A 25313-nucleotide genomic window follows, 5' to 3' on the forward strand; every position below is an offset into this window, starting at 1 on the left:
AGATTCTCTTGGTATTGTACTTAGTGTATTTTACGAAAATTATCTTGAGCAGATAGATAGCCCTAGTCTCTTGAAAAATGTGTTAGTTCTGCATTCAATAGAATTTTTGATTCAGTGATTGTAGAGGTCTCTGCTATCATCAATCACCAGTGTCAAATGGAAAGTAAAGAAAAGGAGGGAGATGCATCTGCTTAACAAGAGCGACAAGAAAATGGTTGGATATTATTTGGGCAACCAGCAGCAAACACTTGACTTTGGGAAGACAAATGAAATCATCTCCATTCAGAAGTGTTGTAGGTCACATGTTACACAAATTTTCCTCGGGAAGATAGTGAGTTGTGGGAAGGTCGCACCACGGCTTAGTCACCATATGAGATTTGCACAACAGATTAAAAAGTAGCTGAGTCTTTACTGATAAACATAGGTGAAAAATCAAAACAAACATAAGCACCTCTACACTAGAAGCTTTCAGTGAACTGAAAACCATTATATTAGCTACTATATTACCATTATTAAGAGAGATACGGGGAGATGTGAAAAAGAGCATAGTAATACCAAGAAAATCTTGTGGGTTGAGTATGGCACTTTCGTGCGTTCAGCAGTTACTATAAACCGATTTAGGATTAAGTAAAATTTTGGTTAGGCAGTGTCGAACAGCATTCAGCAATTTTTGGAACTGCATCATAGCTGTACTGTTGCTTCATTCTAATATACTTGGACCATCTTTGCGTTCTAAAAGTAGTAATCAATTGTGCATCCTGTACACGTAATCCTGTATCATGAGTTTGAAACAGTTCCGTTGCAGCAAAGTTTTGTGTGTGTGTGTGTGTGTGTGAGTGTGAGTGTGTGTGTGTGTGTGTGTGTGTGTGTGTGTGTGTGTGTGTGTGTGTGTGTGAGAGAGAGAGAGAGAGAGAGAGAGAGAGAGAGAGAGAGAGAGAGAGAGAGAGAGAGTCACTTTTTAAATAATGAAAGAGCCCCATTCATAATGTATCACAGTAATTATGTGGTCTAGAATGAAATGAGTAACTTAATACATACAGTTACATTATGACCTGAGCTTTATTTAGTATAATACAGATGGTTTCATTTATGTTTCAGTGATAAGTACACCCGTTTTTGCCAGTGGAAGAACCTAGAGTTAAATATTCAGGTATGTATAGAGTATCACAGTTTCACTGACTTATAAACCCTGTGGGTGATATATAAGCGGCATTCAAATGAGACCCAGTCATGCACTTTGTCATATGTTGCGAATCGATGTCCACGAATAGCTTGTGTTAGAGGTCCAGACACATGAAAGTCCAACCGAAACTGCTGAAATGTCATCTTCACCGCATTGGCTGTGTGTGGGCGGGCATTATCATGCAAGAGGATAATGCCATTGGAAATGATGCCTCGGTGTTTCGACTTGATGGCTCATCTAAGGTTCTGTAAAGTGGCTTGATAATGCTGAGCATTGATGGTGGTTCTCGGTTCCAGGAAATCAACAAGCAGTGGGCCCTTGTGGTCAAAAAAGAAGGATATCATTACCTTACCAGAACTGGTATGCACGGCCTTTGATTTCTTTGGAAGTTGCGTGTTTCCACTGCTTGCTCTGACACTTGCTTTCCAGTTCAAAATGGTGACACCATTTTTAGTCACCTGTGACAATACGCGACAGAAAGCTGTATTCCTCCTCATGATAATGTTGCAGATGACTCAAAGACAGTGCCATTCGAGTATTGCACTGTTCGGCAGTCAGTTGGTGGGGAACCCACTGTGCACAGATTTTTCAAAAGTTCAAGTGTTGATGCATTATGCTGTGGGTGCTGCCCACACTAATACCCAGTAATTGATGGATCTCATCCATGGTGCTGTCCAAGACTAAAACATTCACTTCCACAACCATTTACTGTGTGATGACATGATGAGCATGTCCAGGACAAGCAATGTCTTCCAGTGAATCATGCCCATCAAGGAATCGTTTGTGCCATTCCACAATACTTGGATGACTCCATGGATGACTCGGACTGTACTCACCATACACAGCCTTCATCCGTCGATACATTTCACGACCTCCAACTCCCTCTGCTGCCAAAAATCAAATCACTCCTCATTGTTCCTGCTTGTGTATTTGTGTATTGTATATTTAACCGGGAGCCTAGAGGCTTTGTCCTGCCGTAGCCCTCAGTGGTTCACAACAGGCCACAGCAGCCCACCTGCCCCACCCCTGCTCCACACCAAACCCAGGGTTATCGTGCGGTTCAGCCCCCAAGTGCCCCCCCCCCCCCCCTCCCCTCTGGAACATCACCTACCAGATGAGTGTAATACAAAATGTTTGTGTGGTAGAGTAATTATAGCGTACGCATGTGTGGAGATGGTGTTTGCACAGCAAAACTGAGGTGGAATAAAGTGAACCAGCCCAAATTCACTGAGGCAGATGGAAAACCACCTTAAAAACCATCCACAGGCTGGCCGGCACACCGGACCTCAACACTAATCTGTTGGGTGGATTGTTCCTGCTTACTCACCTGCATGCTCAGTAGTGGACGATAACTTGTTGTGTGACCACCTTCTCTTTGGCATAAAACCACACTGGCGCTATGCAACATCAAACGGTGCATGCGTGTCAGTCTCTCTACCAATAGATAGCGTCACCATACCCACAGTTACGTAGTGCCACTTTATATGTAAGGCAAAGGTAGACGCGCTGACCAGGTTTCATTTGAATGAACTTCATATATGCCACGTAATTCTGTCTTTTACTGCTTTACTAAAATTGTAAAAACATTGTAATATCATATTAAGATGGACAGAGAAGGTTCTTGTCTCCTTTCTGCATTTTGTTGCTGTTGCTCTGTGGTTCATAGATAGTAACTAATTTAAGAAGAGGCCAATCAAGACAAGCTAACAGCTGTTATTCATATGAATTTCATTGACCCTCCTAAAATATCATTATATGTTACAATTTAATTTTCTTATGATGTGAAGCATGATTAACAGACTTTGCAAGATTATTGCAGCAGTTAGTTTTCTTGGACAAAAGAACTCTGTAATTTCTCTATCTGAACTGTTGAGAAATATCATTATGAACTTCTAACATCTCCTTTAAACTACAGTCTGATCCTGTACATCCATAATGTAATGTTCTATAGATCTGTTATTGTCTTAATGTTCTCAGATAAGTCTAGTCTCTCTTCTGCTTCCCACTCTTTCATGAATCTGTTAATTTCTTTGTTGTCACACTTCGAGCAACTTCTTGTGAGGCTTTGCCCATTACAGCTCTGTTCCATGTAATCCCATAATAACTGCTAGGGGTGATTACATTTTATAACAGTACATTGTATGTAGTGCATACAGCCTGATAAAAATGATTAATCTCATTAATGAGAGTGTTGGTTTGATGGAGCAATCCTAAACACTAGTATCCACAGCATAAACAGCAAAAAGAGAAAGCTAGATAAAAAATTGTTTGAGAGTATGATTCACATCCTTACCTGGCCATTCATGTTTTGATTCTTGATTCTCGTATATATATCAAAGTCATTTATGGGACAGTTTCTTTGGAGGGGAAAAGAGATGGGGTTGGGAGATGGAGCAGGGGACATGGCCTTACCCTATGTGAGTCTTTGGACTGTCTCTAAGGACCTTGTCATCAATGGGAAATTAGAACTTACTCTTCCTTTCTTTCTTAGACACAGAATTCTTCCATGACCAAGTATGTATTAACAAATGGTGATTGTGCCATCTGTTTTCATAAGTGTCAAGATCTAACTCAAGTCAACAACTGCAGTTCATTTATTCAGAGTCAAATTTAACAGGAAAGAAGGAAGCTTAGGATTAAGCCTGACTCCAAACATAACAAAAGTTTAACAGAAAACTCGTTTGTCAAGAAAACTGCCATGTGGCTGGAATATCTAAAGTGTAGATTTGTGATGATGTAGAGTCATTATTAGTTTCACTCTGGGATATTATTGTGAAGCTGTAGTCCCTTTGATAAAGCAGCTGTTGTCATTTTTTACTGTTTTTGTCCTAATGCTGTTTAATATAGGTAATGGTGATAATGAGTGTAAGTAAAGGAACAGTAAAAAATAAAATAAATGAAGTGCCACACTTCTGGTTTCTTAGTATATAAAATTTTAGATATTAATTGCAGAGTACAGTGCAGGTTGTAAAAGTCTTCAAATGGCATGAAAATATACATGCTATGAAACTATCATCTGGTCTTTACAAGCAATGGTGTATTTGTATTTCTTCAAGTTCCCTAGTTACACAAAAATAGTGGACATATGAAAAAACTAATAATAGCTACATAAATTAAATTTACAACTGCATTTTGCACCTGTTCAATAAATATAAATCATTAGTGAGCTTGTGAGTATCCTTCATGCAATTAGAAATGAATGGATGGTACCATTTCTTATGTCTTGTGCTTTTTGTTAGTGTACAATACAATTAGTACATAGTTTCTGTTTTTTCAGTTAACAATGAATGACTTCAGTGTCCATCGGATAATTGGAAGAGGTGGATTTGGTGAAGTTTACGGGTGTCGAAAAGCAGATACAGGAAAAATGTATGCAATGAAATGCCTGGATAAGAAACGAATAAAAATGAAGCAGGGAGAAACTTTAGCTCTTAATGAGCGAATAATGTTGTCTCTAGTCAGTACAGGAGTAAGTAATCTGCTGTAATGTTTACTGTCAGTGTACTGTTGATCTTTTAACAATCTGTGTAAGATTGTCTTCTTGAATTTTGCAGGTAGACTGCCCTTTTATTGTATGTATGACATACGCATTTCACACACCTGATAAACTGTGTTTCATCTTAGACCTCATGAATGGAGGAGATTTGCATTATCACTTATCCCAGCATGGAGTTTTTAATGAGCATGAAATGAAATTCTATGCTGCTGAAGTTATTTTAGGTATGTTGAAAACTATAATTTTAGCGATGTTAATGTAACTGTGAAGTGGTTTTAATTCAGTATCAAGATTACAAAGTGTTTCACTGCATTACCATGTGCCAGTGAATCTTACGGTAAGAGTGTGTGTACAACCACCCACTCTCCCACACCCACCCACTCTCCCACACCCACCCACTCTCCCACACCCACCCACCCACCCACCCACACACACACACACACACACACACACACACACACACACACACACACACACAGTTACACAAAAGCAGCCACCCCACTTTCATTGGAACTGGCCATATCTGGTTCTTTGTAATAGCCCTCACGAAAGTTAAATTATGAATTCTGTTGTAATCAATACTTTCACTTGTATTAAAGTTAATGGAATTGATATTTGTGTGTTAAACACTTGTTTTAGTGTTTGTCAACTGGTATTGCCAAGCTTACTTAAATCTTTCTGCAAGACTGAGTGGTTTTATGATGATGGACGATCTTCATGATGCTCAGTACATCATTACAAAAACTGTCAGTTTTTTTTTCTAATGATTAAAAGAATTTTTTTAAAACTTTATTTTAATTATTCTGATGGAGCTCTTGTATCTCATGTTGTTCATAGAATATCCCAATGAGAAGCTGTGTTGCAGCAATTTGACCTACTACTTTTTTCCAGCTTCCAGTACAGAAAACATTCAGTGGCTATTAATTCAACCTTATATGATACAAAAATAACGTTGTATTCATTTCACATCTACTAATATTTGATATAATTTTTGTTTCATTATTTTATTTTCCAATATTCAGGTGTAATTTATACTTTAGGTCTTTTTGATATCTTAGATTCAAATTTTACTGATATTTTTGTAACATAATGCTACTCTTTGACTACCAGTAATCCCCACTGACTAAGGTAGCTTTGTTGAATGAGTATCTTGATCCCAAATGCTACCCAAATTTTCTTTCACTCTCTCTGTGTTAATTACAAAGCAAGGTGGTGCCGTAATAAGACACTGGGCTCGTATTTGGAAGGTCAGAAGTTTTGTTAGCCCACTCCCTGACGTCTGAAGCTTGACTGAAGTGTACTTGACACCCAAATTGGCAATGTCATATGCCAGATATAAAATAGTAAGTAGTCTCAATGAGATTGTAAATGTTTATGTTACTTGACACAACTTTACCCAACTCTATAAAAAATTGGTTATCATTAAACTTTCGCTACTCGAGAGGGTCCCCCTGAAAAACGAGTGGTCGTAGAACTACGGAACTTAGTGGAAACATTTGTAAGGACAGAAACCTTTTTAGAACAGAGGAGAAAAATCAGATAATCCATTGAAAGAAAATTTCCATGTGGAAGGTTAACCGTTGTTAATTGTATATCATGTTTACATTCCAGTTTACAAACGTTTCTTAATGTGATGACCATTTGCATCTGCAACGGCCTGGAACCACTTTATAGACTGCAGCAGAAAATTTGTAACACTTTTTGAATGGTGGACTATGGAATGTCCAGCTGTTGTGACACAGCTTGTGCACTGCTTGAAGATTGTACATTGCGTCCAGCATTCTCAGCCATGGCAACAGCAACTTCTTCAAAAAATTGAGCCACAGTTGGCTCATGACCTCTCCCTGGAGCAATTTCCAAATTGTTAGTTAATTCGAACACCCAAATAATGTTCTGCAATACATGTGCAGAAAGCGGACCTTTCCATATTCCTTTAATGCATCGATACCCATTCAGAGCAGCAGCACTATTGCTGTTATTTTGATAAAACAGATTTACAAGTAAAGCACTGCTCACCTTTACCAGGCAGAAGGTGACTGTCTTCAAGTGTAATACACACTGACACTTGTATTTCAGCTCTACAGTGCTGCATCAGTACCGGCACCTAACAGCCGGCACCTAACAGCAACTCATGACACTGATCCCACTAACAAGATAAAACCTGCAGTGCACAGTCTAAACATCATTCCATAAAGTTGGGTAGCCATATGGTAAATAGTTTTCCATCTACACTGGGTGAAGGAACGAAAGTGTAATTATATCCACTCTGTATATTGGTGAAGTCAAAACCTGTTTAATACTAATTTAATGTCTGCAGAAGGCATGACAATGCTGCTGCTTAACATGATCAGTATGGGTACTTTACAGTTCAACAGTGACTTAGTGACAATTGTGCAACAGAACCCTGTCAGTGGAGCAAACTCACCATACGAATTGAACTACAGTAAGTGGAGCATCCGAACCTATATAGATATGCTCACAACAATATACGGAGCACACAACTGGTGCAGGCAGCTAACGATTGAGCACACACCAACAATCAGCACAAGCGCAATTCTAGATCCATAGCAATTTAACTCTGCAGGAGTGTCAGTGTGGTCTGCTTACTGCCACTCTCAAGTAAACAAGAGCAGAACCAGAAAGAGTGCTATAGAACCTGGCAGTGGTCCAACCAACAAGGGAGGCACACCGATGCTGCTGGCTGTGCTGGAAAGGTGGAAGGACGTGGAGACTGCAACAGTGGTAGATCCCTCAGTGGCAGGGCAGACAAGGTCACCTTCATTTGAAAAGGGGGAGAGGAGGTGGAAAGGGAAAGGGGGGGTTCAAATCATGGTCTCCAGCATGGCAGGCAGATGCACAAGCCACCCTGGGGCCCGAGGCTGCAGGCAGTAGGAGGACGGTGGAGAGCAAAGAGGAAGTGACAATGGTGAGGCACAGTGCTCCAAGGGGGAGTCCACTGTATGAACAACATTATGATCTTCCCTGCCATTCAGCAGACTGAAAGGCCACGGTGGTGACACTCCAACAAAGCATGGGTGCAACTGATTGGCATGATGAGTCAGCTGCTCCCCATTGACGACCACCACAGATTAGTGCTGATCTTTGTGGCACACAACAACACCCGGCAGTCATGCCAGACGAAGTACTGGGCCCAAGTGGTAATCCAAGGAGGAAAATGCAGTGGACTACAGTGGTCCATGGCGTGTAACTCAGGGTGCAACAAATCCAAGAAACCCATGGCTGGAACCCATGCAAACATTCGCCAGACTGGGCCCATTGACTGATGTCACCCAGTTCGTAGCCAGATAACTCAATAATACGTTCTTGTGGGAAGAGGCAGAACAGACTTCCCCATCTGAGTCTTGAATGTATGCACAAAGTGCTCCATTTCAAAGTTAGAAGCTTGTGAAATAGGGCGGTAATCAGATGCTGGATACCACTGTGGTTGCAAAAGTCTTCAAACTCCTGTGGCACAAGTTGCCTACTGTTATCAGACACAACAGTCATAGGGAATCTCTCTGTGGCAAAAATGACTTGACAACACATGAATGGGGGCAGTTGACAATGTGGATGACAGCTAGGCTATGTAAGGGAAATTTGACAATGCATTGCCCACGTACCTGTACATGTTGCCCAAAAATGGACCTGTGAAATCAATTTGCCCTGTGTCCCAAGAGTGCTCTGGGACTAGCAAAGGAGAGAACTGATGCAGAGGGGCAGCCTGGTTCTGAGCACAAACCCCACAAGTCTGTATCAGATGTTCAATGTCGTGATTGATCAGTAGCCAGTAGATGTGATTTCACGCCAACACCTTCATTCTAGTTATACCTCAGTGTGATGCATGAAGCAACTGGCGAATCTAAGGGCACAACAGTGAGGGGACAACCACTTGACAGAATTGCTCCTCTGTGGCGAGCTTGAGAATCCTGTGGACAATGTTTGGTCAAGCACAATTCGCATCCAAAGACACACACTCTGGCTAACTGATCTGGACTACTGGAATGATTTTCTGGAAAACTGGGACAGCATCCGTGGTAGTCACAGCCTCTTGTGCTGTCAATGGAAAATCTGATAGGGTTTGCTGCAAGGCATCATCCATTGTGACCACAAGAGCCTCTTACCAGTAGAACCCCAGATCGGGCCCAACCAATAGCCATGAGAAAGTGCATCAGCACTGGCATGCTGGGCAGTGGAATGGTAATGAATGTCATAAGAATAGTTAAAGGAAAAGAGGGCCCACCAATGCAACCAGTGGGCAGTTCTATCCGGCAGCTTGGAACAAGGACCAAACAAGGAAACTCAACAGTTTGTGGCCAGTGATTAGGAGGAAGATGTGAAACGTTTTAACCCAAAAAATAATAGCTAGCATCTCCCTTTCCACATGTGAGTAGTTTTGTTGCACAGCACAAAGCATCCTCAACACATGTGTGATGAACTGTTTGGTGCTGTCCAGCTTCCAATGGGACAGGATAGCACCAATATCATACTGGGATGCATCACAGGCCAGGGTCAAAAGTTTATCTGGTATACAGGAAACCAGACAGGGAACAAAGCACAAACATTACTTGAAAGACTGAAAGGCTTATTGACAACCTGCAGACCAGAGAAATGTAATGGCCTTCCGGCAATGGCTGCGAAATCTTACCCAAAAGACTGGAGCTCCTTCACTGGTAAGTTGAAAGTGGCATTAATGTGGTTGTCCATGGGGACGAGATCACATGACCAAAAAAATGCACTTTTGTGGAGAAAAAACTGTATTTTTCCAGCTTGCAGTGAACTACATTTTCCAGGAGGAGTTGGAAAACTAACTGAAGATTCTATAAATGCTCCTCCCGAGTTGGGTCCATGACTCGGATATCATCAAGGTAACTGATGCAACAGGGAATGTCCTGAATCATCTTCTTCAAATATTGTTTCTAAATTCTCATTGCAGATGAGATTCCAAATGCCAAGCAAATTAAAGTGTTGAAGCCCAAAGGGGTTCAGGAAAGTCTGAGAAATTACATTCAATGGCAACTGCAGACAAGCAACACACAAGTTGATACAGGAAAAATACTGACCCCGGACAACTTTGCCAACAACTCCACTTGCCACAGAATGGGATATGGATCCATGACACATTGTGCAATGACTGTTTAAAATTTCCACAAAGGCACATGGTGCCACTGAACATCTGAATCAGCAACAAAGCAGTGTCCAACTGACTCAACGAAATAGGAGAAATGGCACCCTGACCCTGCCAATGCTGCAACTCAGTGTTTACCATGCTGCACATGACGAAGGGAATGAGGCAGGGCAACAAAATTTTGGATTCACCGATGACTTAAGAGAAACACATGCCTCAAAGTTTTCTGCCCAGCCCAAAGTATTCTCAAAAAACTGACTGTAGAACCACACTAAGGAGTCCAAATTGTGGAAAGGAGTGCAGTGAGCCATTGAATGCACTCTGTCAGTGATCTGAAAGCTGAAAACAAAAAATGTGTTGAGCCCAAAGATATAATGATGAATTTATTACTAAAATCATAAGCTGCCAGTCCACATTCTCGTAACACACGGAGATGGACAATTGCCCTCGCAAGAGGATGCACTGTTTATTATAAAACACAGCCTGATGGAGCAGCCATTTCAACTACAGACACAGCAGGATCATGTATGCATCCAAATTAATGATGCTATCTGAAACTTCCATGTCTACTTGAAATTCGACTAACCACCCAGCCACAAACAGTGTCAGCAAATTTGCTGGGGCGACTAGTGCAGAGTGAGGCAACACTGGAGTCCAGGGTAAACACTGGGCTGTCTGACGCCTGACATGTGGCTCACTGATTGTCGCAAACAGCGGGAAGATGTTCTGTCTGATGGCATACACCACACATGTCCTCCACATGTGGGCAGTCTCGGCATACGTGCAACAAATGACAACTGGGGCAGGACTGCTGGGTTGCCCAACATGTGAAACGAGAATGATGCCATGAACCTGAAACTCACCACAGGTGGGAATTATGATGCTGCTAGTGATGGGAACTTGCCAAGATTCAAGTTTTGGACAACTTGACATAAACTCAAGGCAACTTGACCAGCTGGATCAACAATACATCTTACCTGATAGTGCAGCAAGAACTGGTACAGATTAAATATTCCACCTTTCTGTAACCTCACTGAGACTGGCAAGTGGCATCATGGGTGGTGGGTTGGAGAAGGAAACTGCCCTGTGGACGGATGGCCCCCACTGCTGAGGCAAGAGTGTTAAGCAAGTCTCCATTCTGAGTTATCAGTGTCTGCATCTGCTCCTGTTTCTGCTACTGCTTCTTTTGTAGGTGCAACTGTTCGTGCCAGCATTGCAGAAATGCCAGGCTCATGGTTAGCCAAAGTGAACACTATGGAAATCAGGGGTGGGGTTGGGGATGGAGATGGAGGACATAGATGTCACATGCATAACAATGTGTGTCACCAGTTTAGTATCTGCAGAAAGTGTGATAACACCGCTACTCAAAATAGTCAGCACAGGTACAACAGGGACCGACAGTGGCTCTGTAAAAACCAGGGGACAGAACAGCATGAGCAGAATGAACTTGCTGTGCAAATTGAACTACAGGAAGCAGAGCATCCGAACCCATGTAGATATTCATACAATAATATTCTCAGCATGTGGCTGGTGCAGGTGGCTAATGACTGAGCACACAACAGCTCTCAATGCAAGTGCAGGGCTAGTTCCATGGAACATTGGCCTGCTCTGCTGATTGCCACTCACAAGTAAACACTTCTGTCAGTAGTCTACCCATATGACACGGCATGTGCACCCTCTATGGTAGGTGTTTGAACTTCTCCACCGTTTAACCTGTGCCAGCTCATGTGCCTCCACTGGGGCATCTGCTGGTGGGGTACTGAAACTAACTTTGGAGTTAAATTGAATTTACATCTGCGAATCCAAATAGCATGGAATTGTGTGTGTGTCTAACAAGATATTCTTTCACTTTGCCTTTGAATATCTGAGGATTTGTATTTCCTGCCTGATGACTGTAATAGATTTTTGTATTAGAATATAAGTACTAGAATATAGAACTCCATTCTGAACTTTTCACAAGATCTGCAGTCCATATGGAAGTAATTATTGTTTATTAACAGCGGTGCATGTTACCCCACGCCATGCACTGATAGTGGCTTATGGAGCATCTGAACATACATGTAGGTATTGTGGATGTAAATATTGCAGTTCATCCTACATTCATTGTTGTTGTTAACTGCAAATAGCAGTAGGGAGTAAATGTATTGACACCAAAGTTTAAGAACTTCTAGGTTAATGAAGAGGTCTATGTAGGCTATTTGTCACAATTCTTCCATCCCTCTGTCCTATTACATACTACCACTTTCAGGTGGTCTTTGAATATCTGAGGGTTTTCAATTTCCTAATCTTCATGAGTTTTGGCTAACTTTTTTTATTGTCCCAGATGTAAGGAATATCATCTCCAACATACTTTGTACCTTTTCTGACATAGTATTCTGTCACCCACCAACCAATAAAATATGTTTCTCCATCATGGCATGTAAGCTTTTTGTCACTTGCATCATACATCTGTGAAAGAACCAGGTATGTGATCTGTTAGAGGCCAAGTTATTTGTGAAAGCTACTGAGTTGAATATCTGCTTTACTGCAGCCTCTACATGCCTTTCTCTGTGGGCAACAATTCTGCTCAGCCAGTTGTGATTGATACTACAGTCGCATCACAATTTTTGCTGTCTGTGCCCATTCCCTCCTATCCCTCTCCTGAAACACTTTCTCTGACTTATAAATTACATGGATAGAAAATGTATCAGTGCAGTAGTGTCTGGTGTATTTGGGTCTATGCTTCTTAGGATACTAATGAATATTTCTGCCTATTTTCAGCTAAGTGTTTCATTGGCTTACTTATTGCACAGCAGACAGTGGCACCCAGGTTGATGCTGTGTCCCTTAATTGCTCAAACCATTTGATGTGATTTCACAGTGTCATCTAATAAAGAAATATGAGTGAGCATGCTGGATATTGGACCAGCTTTGTGACTGGATTGAAGCATTCCTAACAAATAGAACAAAACATCTCATTCTTAATAAAGAGAACACTCACATGTACCCAAATGATGTGTTATAAAACCATTATTGTTCACAATATATGCATATGTCCTAGTGAATAATGTCAGAAGTTCCACAAGGCTGTTTGCAGATGACTTTGTTACTTGTAGGGAAGTCGTAATGTAAAAAAAGTACAGCACAATGCAAGAAAATCTAGAGAGAACTGATGCTTGGTTCAAGGACTGACCCTCAGAATAAACAAACATAATGTGTCACATATAAATACATACAAAAACCTGTTGTTGCTTATTACACAATTGCTGAACTATCACTGGAAACAGCCACATACATTAAATATTTGCAAATATGTATGTCGACAAACTCAAAGTGGAACAATCAAATAAAATAAATCATAGGAAAGGCATATACATGACTGAAATTCATCAGAAGGATCTATAGGAAGATTAGTTTACTGATGAAGGAAGTAGCTTAGGAAACCCTCATATGACCAGTCAGTCATAGATCCTTGCAAGATTGCAAGCTCATACCCAGCAAGTTGCACGGGAATTAGCTGCCTGCCTTCCTCCTATCTCTCCAGAAAAAGGGTTATGATCTTTGCAAGATGAACTCATATTCTGTCCCACCAACCAGCCAGATGTAGCAGTTCAAGCAAATTCAGAATGTGTAATGGATACTGAATAGTTGTATGTGTGTTCAGAGAATCATTTGTCATGAAATGTCAAAACTATTGTGTCATTAATCAATATTCTCATTGCAACTGTGAATTCCAGGTAGCTCTAGTTTCAAAACACTCCCAGTAAAGTTAAACCTTCAGTTTGCTATGTTTTTTCTTGTGTTAACACACAATGTCAGAAACTACTAAATACAATTACAGAAAATATTTGAATTTAATTTAATGTTACATACCTGACAGCAAAACAATATCTACAAATCCCGTACAAACTACGCACTGAGAGTTTATTGCATTGTAGGTAGCAGATACCTGTTATAAAGTGGTAGCATTATTATGTTTCTTTATTAATAAATATAGTTTTTCAATACTGTCAGAGTTTCATTTTGTGATTTATTTCATCCTCTGGTGTTTTACTTTCATCATTTTGAGGAACATGGTAGATTGCATTTAGTGAGAGCAGTGTAAAACATTTCTTACATAAATTGAATACATTGGCTACATGAAAGTACTAGTGCAGCAACACAATCTTCTAGTAAACAAATAACCTGTTTTGTCTGGTTGTGTATCACTAAATTTGCTGAATGTTGTTACATAAAAAATTTGTTCTTTGAAAAATGGACACACATTAATGTCGAGCAGGTAGTATGTCTACTCATGTGATAATGAGTAGGCCTGGATAAAGGAATTTATTAACAACATAATTTGTTTAGTCATGTTTGCAGTTGCAGTCAGGTGGAGGAAAGAAAGGCAAAAAAATCAAATGCACTAATGTTTTAATAATGTGATTTCTTCTGGTTTTTGACAGCACATCAACTTATGTCTTTGTTTAATATTCTTATTTTTAAATTTGTTGTATGTCTATTACAGGTTTAGAACATATGCATAGGCGTTTTATAGTATATCGTGACCTAAAGCCAGCGAACATCCTTTTGGATGAACATGGGCATGTACGAATATCGGATCTTGGTCTAGCATGCGACTTCTCGAAGAAGAAACCTCATGCAAGTGTGTAGGTATTGCTTGTGCTATTCTGTTTCAGTTTTGCATCAATACAGTGTTATTAGTAATACAAATTTTTGCCAGTGTTGTGGAATGTTTATTTTCTCTCTTTACTATGTAGGGTAATAAAACATGACTCTGATACTTATCTTCCTAACAAGCTTTGAAGACAGTTTTGTCTTTCATTTCTTGTTTTTTACTTGTTTTAAATATATATGCACCAAGAAAAATATTTAATGAATATGAAGTTTGGTCTTTCCTCTTCAACTGTCAGTCCCACAATTGTTGCATTATATGTCCCGCGAGCATCTAATTCCCTTTAACGTCATCACTCTTACACATCCATATATGTTTTCCTTTTCTTCCAGCCATTTCTTTTGCATACTTGGGCCTCCTCACATTTTCTTCTGTGATACAATTTGATGGTGATGCTAATAAGTTTGCATTATAAGCACACCAGACAAAAAATTAGTCCATCCCAAGAGATATCATGTGTACCATTGATAATGGTCTTAATTTATTAAGGAAGACAGTCCTCAGGTTTCTTCAAGTATGCTGTATCCAGGTGATACCACCCAGGATTGATTAGATCTTGTAGAGCTGTCAGACTGTGGGGATGTCAAGTACTATGTTGCACCTGCTGTTCCAAATAGTCCTAGATATTTTCACTGGGATTAATATCATGTGATTTAGTGAGCCAGTCAAGGTGCAGTAGGGAGTCTGAGTACTCAGCAGCATGCAGTCCTGTAAACACAGCTGTTATCATCTTGGAAGATAGGAGTATACACAACCTACTCATCATGAAGATATAGAAGAAAAGGCAACACTTGATTATCAGTAATTCTGAAACAAACATCCTGGTTCATTTCGGGAAGGCAACACTTGGTCATTAGTAATTCTGAAACAAACATTCTGGTTCATTTCTTATTAATAAAACCATTTTAGATATTATCCAGAAATTATGTTGAGGCTGTGGATTTACACATGAAGAAAATAATCCTGGTTCATGTTCACAGTAACCTGAACGAATTGAACCAAGTCATGGTATACAAAACACTGACCTCCTCCTCCCTCAAAAAAGAAGTTACAGAACAATCTACGATCTGAACTCAACACTTTGCATTGCTTCAAAAGAGTCAGAATCCTAGCTTGTTGGACCAAACTACATGCCTCCAGTCAGCTACTGCCCAGTTTCTGTGTTGTTTGGCCTACTGAATATATACAGCATTGAGCAGCACTGTGAGTAATGGCATTTTGTGAGATATCTGACTGCAACTGTCCATTATGTGCTGTTATCATAACAATGTTCACTCTGAAACTGGTTGAGATGAGTGTGAATTCACTGAAAGCAACATTTCTTGTTGGCTTTGAAACCAGTTGTCATTGACAGTGTGCAACACTTGTCTCTGGTCCATGTTGGTTCTGATCTTTTTATAACTACTGTTCTTATGCTGCATTACAACACAAAGTCTTGTCAGTGTGATTATTTTTTCCAAAAAAGAATTTTCTGCATTTTGCATTTCAGTTAATTTGTGACAGGTATCCACAGATCATTGTTGTTCTTTGGGAATCAAGGCATGCAGGAAAAACTTTCACACACTTTCCTCTTCTTCAAAACATTTTGGAGAATTTTCATGAACACTTGATTTAAAAATGTTGCTCCTTGCAATTTGTGACAAAACAGTATTGACACATCATAGCCGCACATCCACTATTTCACACTGTCTGTTCACAAACAACTGGTCAAATGTATGCCTGTTTGTTTATACTTGGTGGTTCAAGTTGCCCCTGGAGTTTTGCTCTGTCACATAAAGCCCCTTGGAACTATTTGGATGGATGGTGTATGTTTAAAATTCAGCTAATGAGAGCTGCTTTAAACTAGTTGTAGCAAGGCAGACATAGTCAATTACACATATTATGTAATGTAAGAATGCTTTTCTTAATGTCAATAAAAGCTGTGGAACCCAGGGTTCAGAAATTATTCATGATACCATAACATTAATAATGTATGAATGTTTTAATTTTATACTGAACTGCATCTATAATGGCGAAAGCCATGTGGAGTATTCAAGCAGAAAATAAATCAGATTTGTTGTGTCACAGCTACTGATTGTGGACATAATTGAGAATGTATTTGCAGATTAAAAAAGTTTAAGGGTACAATACCATCTTTCTCTTGTACTGTTGAAATTGTGTATTGAAGAAGCAGAAGAAGCAACATGGGGAATAAAACAAAGGTTCAGAAATCTAATTGAATTTCAGGAGGGAAGGATGTCAATGACAATGTTCACTGATACGGCTATTCTCTATGAAAGAGAGAAATAATTATGAGATTTGTTGGATGGAATTGGAGGAGGGGGGGGGGGGAGATCTGGAAAGATGATATCAATTTTGATCTGATGATGGCATATGTCACCTGGAGGATAGTAGATGTACTAATAAAGGTTTCAGTATCATCTGCTACCAGATAGCTTAGTGACATAGCTACCAAAGTGCCATCTGCATCTGCCTTTTAATAGGGAATGCTCATGGCCAGAAGGCTCAATGTGGTGCAAATCTGTGAAGCAAGCAGGCATATGGTTCCGTCAGAGAATTGCCAGACAAGTCGGACATGTTGCATCAGTTGTGAAATGATACTGCTGTCAGTCATCATGTCAACATTCTCACACACTTAGATGAGTTTCTGGATGTCCATGAGACACAAATGCCCATTAGGATTTCATATTGTAAGGGCAGCAGCAGATCATACAGCTACCACAGCACAGATAAGAGGGCTTATGAGCCAGACGTCTCAACATGAGGGGTTGCATACCAGTTGTTAGCAGTGGGACTATAAGTATGCACACTTCTAGCCCACCTTTCACTCACACAATAGTGTTAACATGCATGGCTCGACTGGTGCCATCGGATGATCACTTGGAAGGTGAAATGACACGCTGTGGTCTTCAGCGATGAAAGCAGATTCTGTCTGCACACAAGTGATGGTCCTTTGCATGTACAATGTAGACCTGGTGAGTGCTGTCATGTTGAGTGGATTTGTCCAAGGCACCCTGGCCCCACCCTAGACCTAATGGTCTGGGGTGCGATAAGCTACATCTATCTTTCACCTTTGTTGTTTCCTGAGTGGTTGCTAACCAGCACTTGCTATGTGCAGAATATTATTAGACCCATTATTTTGCTGTTTTTGTGACAGGAAGGTGATGTGTTGTTCCAACAGGATAGAGCTCACTCACACACTGCCTGAGAAACCTGATGGTCTCTGCAAGACATGCAGAAATTTCACTGTCCACCAGAATCTCAGCACTTCTCTCCAATCAAGCACATGCGGGATATGATGGGACAAAAGTGACTCGTGAATAGGTTGAGTAGGTGTGACATAATGTATCCCAGGACAGTATTCACCACCTGTGTGATTGACTGGATGCCAGAGGCAGCACCTGCATTGCCACTTGCGGAGACTGCACCGTGAGTAATATGGGTGTTTCAGCATGGGTCAATACATGGTACCTCAGAATTAGTTGCGCTATTGATCTGTAAATGTAATCAATCATGTACTCCATATGCACTGTTGCAACAGTAAATATTGAGTGTGTTGGAAACCAGTAAAAGGGTGTACAGATTTTTTTCTGACAATGTATTTTGATGAACCAGCAGAAATGAAACTAGTGAAAAACTAATTACGGTATCAAAACTGGGGAACACATACTACATGAAGCTAAGGAATTCTGTTGCCTTGGAAACAAACTAATGTGGGAAAAGCAAGGAGAACAAGAAGCAGACTGGTGCAGGCAAAAAGAGCATTCCTCACCAAAAGCATTTCACTGGTAACAAACATAGGCATTAATTTGAGAAGGAGGTTTCTGAGACTTTACTTCTGGAGCACAGCACCATGTGTAAGTGAATCTAGTTGGTCTGTGGGAAAACCAGGGAATAAGAGAGCCGAAGAATCTGAGATGTGGTGTTGCAGTAGGATGCTGAAAATTGAGTGTAATGATAAGAAATGAGGAGGTTCTGTGCAGTATTGAACCAGAAAGAAATATGTTGAAAACACTGCTAGAAGAAGAAACAGGATGATAGGATATATGTTTACTAGAACTAGATGGATTCATAAAAGGCAAAATCTTTAGTGAAAAACAGCCATTGGGATATAACAAACAAATAACCAAAGCCTAAAAAAATAATGTCATCTGATCCACTGAAAACTATTTCATTGTTTCGAAACAGCATTAACAACATGTGTGATATACTAACTTGCAAAGTGGTCTGCCACTTCCATAAATAATTAATTTTATTTAGTGTTCAGGGTGCCCATCATCTGTTCACTTACATCAAAGTGAGATGCTCTTCTACACCCCCCCCCCCCCTCCCTTCCAGTATTCTCTATCCTACATATTTTTCCTCTTTGATAATTGTTTGTGTATGTCTTTTGAAGTGAACTACATTATGCTTTGGGATTTTCAGTGGGACTCATGGTTACATGGCTCCAGAAGTTCTCTCAAAGGGAACTGCCTATGATTCCAGTGCAGACTGGTTTTCTTTTGGCTGCATGCTGTACAAACTACTCAAAGGACACAGTCCATTCAGGCAACACAAAACAAAAGACAAACATGAAATTGACAGAATGACGTTAACCATGGTAAGTCCTTGGAGCTTTTATTTTTTAGTTAGCTTTACAAATACTTGACAAACTTTAAAATCTATTTGTCTGTTTGAAGTATTCTGTAATTACTGTTGCAATCCATTATTTCAGTTGTTTTATTTTAGATTGCCCTCTTTTGCTGTAATTTGAGCTGTTTTTTCATGCAGTAACATGTTATAAGAAACATTATACTGTTGCACTGCTGTACAATCAAAATATTGGAAGAAATGAGATTAATTATAAACTTTTTTACAGAATGTAGAGCTTCCAGAATCCTTTTCGAAGGAGCTACGGTCTCTCCTGGAAGGACTGCTGCAACGTGACATAGACAAGAGACTGGGCTGCAAAGGAAATGGGTAAAACTTGTGTAATACTACTTTTAAAATTGGTGCACTCAAAACAGTGTTTTGGACAGCATTTGGCCCAGATACCATTTGTATACCTGTTAGAAGAACGAGCATGCTCTAGCTGTCGTACTGTACAGGGTCAAAATTTAAACGTTACACACTTCTTCCAGCTCAGGAAAGTTGTGCATCTTATAAAAGCACCATTTTTTCTGGGGCACTCCTGTCAAACCCCAAAAAACCTTGATGTTAGTTTCAAAAAGTACCAATTGTGGGGATGGCCATTTATTTTCTTTTTTCATGGTAGAGTGTCAAAATTTTTACCATATGTTCGTAAGATGATATTCTCATGAACCCCAAAAGTTTTTCAGAATCATTATCCACTACTGAGATCCAGAAGTTCAAAATTACCATACTTTTGCACACAGTACCCAGTCTGAGGTGTAAATGGGGTCTTAATAGACCTAGTGAACACATGGCAAGGAGATCTAGGGTCATTGCAAGGATCCTGAGGTCAGCAAACTATGTTTTTAGTCAGCTCTTTTTCGCTAATAAAACTTGTGATATTCTGTTTCTGCATAATGTACACTTCACTTCTATACATATATGGCCTAAGTGATACTGCAGTGACAAAAAATTGCTAAAATGGTTCTTAAAATGCCTGAAAAGAACTTAAATGACTGCTAAAGATTATGTAAAACTGGAAAGACTGCAAATTCAGTAAAATATTTCTAAATGTTTTTGCACTTGTAACATACAGTTCATAAGCTGGGCATTTTCGGTGAATTGTGATTGATGTGCAAAGTATCCAGGACACCTGTAAAGCCAACAATTTTGTGCTAAACTTATATTATGTATATTTATTTGTTGTTTGAATGTGTCAAAGTATATAAATGTGCCAAAGTGTGTAAATCAACAGGCAAAACTTTACCGAGTACAGAGTTTGTTTTATATATGCAGCACACCATGCCGCAGCAGGGAAAAGAAGGGAACAGCTGAACAATGCTCCTGTTGCAGTACAAAAAAGGCAAATATGTGCCTCTTTAAAAGACTATAACAGAAAATTTAGGAACCAGCTGCCTCAATCCTTGTTCTACCTTCCTCACCAAAAATTTTATCATGCAGACATATTCACACTGTTTTTTACTGGAAGGGAGTAGAAGAGGCAATGATGGCAGAAGAGAGAGCAGACAACACCAGTAGGTGAGAAAGAGAAAAGACAATTATGATGGGAGAGGGAAAATAGCGGAGAAAGAGAAAGAGGGATGGATGAAGACATTGCTAGTGGGAGCAAAAGAGAGAGGAGATATTGACTGTCAATGAGAAACCGTGGTAGTAAAAGAGAAAGAGAGATGGGTGAAGATAGAAGCAGTGGGAGCAAAAGAGAGAGGAGACAGTGGAAATAAAAAATACAGATGAGCGGAGATCATTCATATGCTAGGGGTTTATACCCTCCCAGACTGGCGAACTTTAACGTGTAGGTATATGGGAGACACATCTTGCACTGAAATTTTAAACACATGTGTATAGATGGAAAAATAAACTAGAATTTTTGAGCTGCCGAGCTAGGGTCGAGAGAGAGAGAGAGAGAGAGAGAGAGAGAGAGTGTGTGTGTGTGTGTGTGTGTGTGTGTGTGTGTGTGTGTGTGTGTGTTGGGGGGAGGAGGCAAGATATAAGATAATGGGACAATGCAAGTGGCAGTGAGATATACAGTAACTCAATGCGAGAAAAAGGAGACAGTGAGACAGTGAGACATACATAGACAGTGGCACTGACAGGGAGATGCTTAGTATGAAGTCTTAACTATGAAGAGAGACAGGGTAAATGGATTTAGAATGTTCTGCGTTAAAAGCACACGAATATGTTTGAATGCTAAATTTTTTGGTGATGAAAGCAGAATATATATTGAGGCAGAATATTTTGAAGAGGAACATATTCACGTTTTTGTACTCTGACATGAGCATTTTTCTTCTGCTAATAATATGCATATGTTTTTATAAGCTTTACATTATGTGAATTTAATAACAACCTTTTTTTAAAATTGGGGGTAAGATATTGCATTAGTTGCTATGGAAGAAGGTTGTCTTTGGATATTTCATTGATTACATTATCATTATAGGGAAATATACAAAAGAAGCATCTTTATAAATAATGCAGATCATCTGTATCAGAAAGACTGATTTTCGTACAAATAATTTAAGGAGTAAAGGTAACAAGTCTCTGAACAGTTTATGTGCTGACTCATCAACAGGCATATAAACAAGACCAATAAGGAAATCATCCAGTACAATATGTCGAAACATGCCCTGAAACTTTTTACATAAGAAGAATACACTAAAGGAAAGACCAAGTCAAAATTTTAGCTGCTAAGATGCACAAAAAATATTTTTTCTAAAAGTGTTGAAAATTGCCAAATTTGTAGCTTGCCAGCTGGGAGATATGTGTACCCCTACCAGAACTGTAGCAGACCGTGCATGCTCAACATGGTAGGCACATATGCTTGGTTAATGACATGCCGGTAAACAGATAACAAGACTCAGTGCAATCGTAATTTGTAAAGTGATTTTCAGTTTCCATTGATATCTCCTCTGAAACATTTGTCCAGTTATTGTTCACTCAAATTCACAACTCATTTAATATCCATAATAATTATCAGTTGTTTTTGTGGTAGTATAAGTTTTAACAATGGAGATAAAACTGTGTTAACATTAACTATGTTTAACACTTAATGTCAAGCAGTGTTCAAACCCGGCTTTGCCTCATAAAATCTGACTGTGAACTGTATAAATGGAAGAAAGACTTACACAAAGTAATAAATATGTGCCAGAATAAAACTCGCAAAGCTGTTAAAGAGAAACTGTCTAATAGATTTACTGTACAGTATGGCAGATTCAAGAAATCATACACTATAGGAAGTCGCAAAACAACAATGTTTACTTCAAGTAAAGGTGTACAGGAGATGTCTTTAATTCATAGCCAACGTGAATACAAAGCTTGCTATTATCCCCAGATCTGCCGTGTCTAATGCCTATCAGTCAGATTTCGTGAAAGAACTGTGATCAAACCGCACTTTATCATTTCGATGCAAAAAAAAAAAAGACCAAGTCTGTTGTGCAATCAATTAATGCTATGACACATTTATATACAACAATGACAGTGATTACTGTTCCTGCAGCTTTATATGCATCTTCAGGGACCTCAAGGCATATTAAGTCTAAAAATAAAGTAAAAAACTGTTTAGTGGTAATAATCTTATTATCAGCATATCAAAATCCAGAAAAATACGACAGAAAAAAATTTTAACGTTCATTTGAAACAGTTTCTAACAAGTTGCAGAAATTAATTCATTGATTTCTTGGACTCTTGGTCTGGACTTACTAATACCTTGGTCTTTCAGAGGATGGTGAAATGACTGTTGGTATAATTCACATTCCCCCAAAACAACCAGTGTGACTCTCAGTAAAGAATATTTTCGATAGTGGAAAGTATTTTTAAGGAAAGTGTCAGCTAGTACAAATTCTGATAGCTCTGTGTCATCTGAGGTTTGTCAGGAGAACGGTATTCTTAAATTTCAGTCATTTTCGCATTGTAAGTTGACAGTGGCACATTTTACGAATTGCTTTAAGTATGCTCAGTATACAGTACAATAAACAGGGCAATAGCCAGGACTATTTTTTATTCTACTGCAATTCTGTCTAAATAAAACTAATGATTACTGTGAAATGCCTGAAAGCATTAATTTTCATTTGATCAAGTGTGCTTGGTGTAAGGAAAATGTCATTCAAATGACATTTTACTTTAATGTGATGACTATGGGGTATAAGCAGGGAGCTGTATCGTTACTAATATATACATTATTTAAAAACTGTCATAAGAACTGTACAACGGGAATTGTTATAAAATGACATATATGTAAGACATGTTTCATGCCAATAAATTAAAGCCACAATTGGTGGATGACATCTTTAATGTGACATCAAATTCTGCCTTCATTTATTTTCCTTTGCTACTCACCTTTGTAAGAATTACGCACACAGCAGTGTAGCTGTTCATACAAACTGCATCTACATTAATGACACATGGGATTTTTTTCTATGTTTTAGGTGTTTAAATTTTTTTCTGTCACTCTGAATATTAGCACTACCAGTGCTATGATCTCTTGTCATGGCCGATCATGCCCTAGGCAGGAAGGGCTGTACACACCACTGTCATGAGTGGCTTTCATGTGACAAAAATGAGTAACTTCATCAGTTTTAAAAAAATACTTGCAGTGCATTTCTTTTGTTGTATTCTACTTGCATAAAAATTTCAGGCTGCGTTTAGACATGTCGGATTGGACCATTCCCTTCTGAGTACACTGCTAGCTTTCAGATAAATCCTGCATCAGAGCTATACACTACAGATACATACATGTACACAAACATTGTTCTTGTAGCCAGATGCATTATAAGCATGTTTAAACACACTTGTTACATTATTTATTTCTCAGTTGACTCACACAACACAAACCATTAATATTGTGTAGCAGTTGTGGGTTTTTGTGTTTCTTTCATAAAGAGTAGATTCCTTTACAAAATAATCAATCATATGAGGGAAAATAGGCATTGCAAAATAGTGGTTGGTATGTCCAACTATTTATGCAATTTAATGATATGAATATAATGGAGGGAAACATTCCACGTGGGAAAAATATATATAAAAAACAAAGATGCTTTAACAACAACATCTTTGCCTCAGTACTTCCGCCTCGACTGACTTCTCTGCCCAACCTCTTTGCATTTACATATGTTTGCCTGTGTCTGTATATGTGGAGATGGATGTGTGTGTGTGCGCGCGAGTGTATATCTGTCCTTTTTTCCCCCTAAGGTAAGTCTTTCTGCTCCCAGGTTTGGAATGACTCCTTACCCTCTCCCTTAAAACCCACATCCTTTCGTCTTTCCCTCTCCTTCCCTCTTTCCTGATAAAGCAACCATGGGTTGTGAAAGCTTGAATATTTGTGTGTGTGTTTGTGTGTTTTTTATTTTATTGTGTCTATCAACATACCAGCACTTTCTTGTTTGTTAAATTAAAGTATCTTTGTTTTTTATATATATATTTACACAATTTGAATATAATAGAGGGAAACATTCCACGTGGGAAAAATATATCTAAAAAGAAAGATGATGAAACTTACCAAACAAAAGCGCTGGCAGGTCGATAGACACACAAGCAAACACAAACATACACACAAAATTCTAGCTTTCACAACCAATGGTTGCCTCGTCAGGAAAGAGGGAAGGAGAAGGAAAGACAAAAGGATATGGGTTTTAAGGGAGAGGGTAAGGAGTCATTCCAATCCCGGGAGCGGAACGACTTACCTTAGGGGGAAAAAAGGACAGGTATACACTCGCACACACACACATATCCATCCACACATACACAGACACAAGCAGACATTTGTAAAGGCAAAGAGTTTGGGCAGAGATGTCAGTCGGGGCGGATGTACAGAGGCAAAGATGAAGTTGAAAGACAGGTGAGGTATGAGCGGCGGCAAATAGAAATTAGAAATTAGCGGAGATTGAGGCCTGGCGGATAGCGAGAAGAAAGGATATGCTGAAGGGCAAGTTCCCATCTCCGGAGTTCTGACAGGTTGGTGTTAGTGGGAAGTATCCAGATAACCCGGACGGTGTAACACTGTGCCAAGATGTGCTGGCCGTGCACCAAGGCATGTTTAGCCACAGGGTGATCCTCATTACCAACAAACACTGTCTGCCTGTGTCCATTCATGCAAATGGACAGTTTGTTGCTGGTCATTCCCACATAGAACGCTTCACAGTGTAGGCAGGTCAGTTGGTAAATCACGTGGGTGCTTTCACACGTGGCTCTGCCTTTGATCGTGTACACCTTCCGGGTTACAGGACTGGAATAGG

At 39.5% G+C, this 25313-nt stretch overlaps 1 protein-coding gene across 1 annotated transcript in view; it reads left to right on the forward strand.

The window, feature by feature from the left end:
- LOC124784259 (G protein-coupled receptor kinase 1) overlaps nt 1-25313 on the forward strand; it is a 1113962-nt gene that overhangs the window by 1064985 nt on the left and 23664 nt on the right. Inside the window, exons 7-12 of the mRNA XM_047254087.1 lie at nt 1099-1150; nt 4461-4652; nt 4738-4903; nt 14290-14431; nt 18883-19057; nt 19316-19416. Of these exons, the coding sequence (XP_047110043.1) occupies nt 1099-1150; nt 4461-4652; nt 4738-4903; nt 14290-14431; nt 18883-19057; nt 19316-19416 (828 nt within the window). The remainder of the gene's footprint in view (nt 1-1098; nt 1151-4460; nt 4653-4737; nt 4904-14289; nt 14432-18882; nt 19058-19315; nt 19417-25313) is intronic.

Source organism: Schistocerca piceifrons, chromosome 1 (assembly GCF_021461385.2).
Source record: "Schistocerca piceifrons isolate TAMUIC-IGC-003096 chromosome 1, iqSchPice1.1, whole genome shotgun sequence".
Lineage (NCBI taxonomy): Eukaryota > Metazoa > Arthropoda > Insecta > Orthoptera > Acrididae > Schistocerca > Schistocerca piceifrons.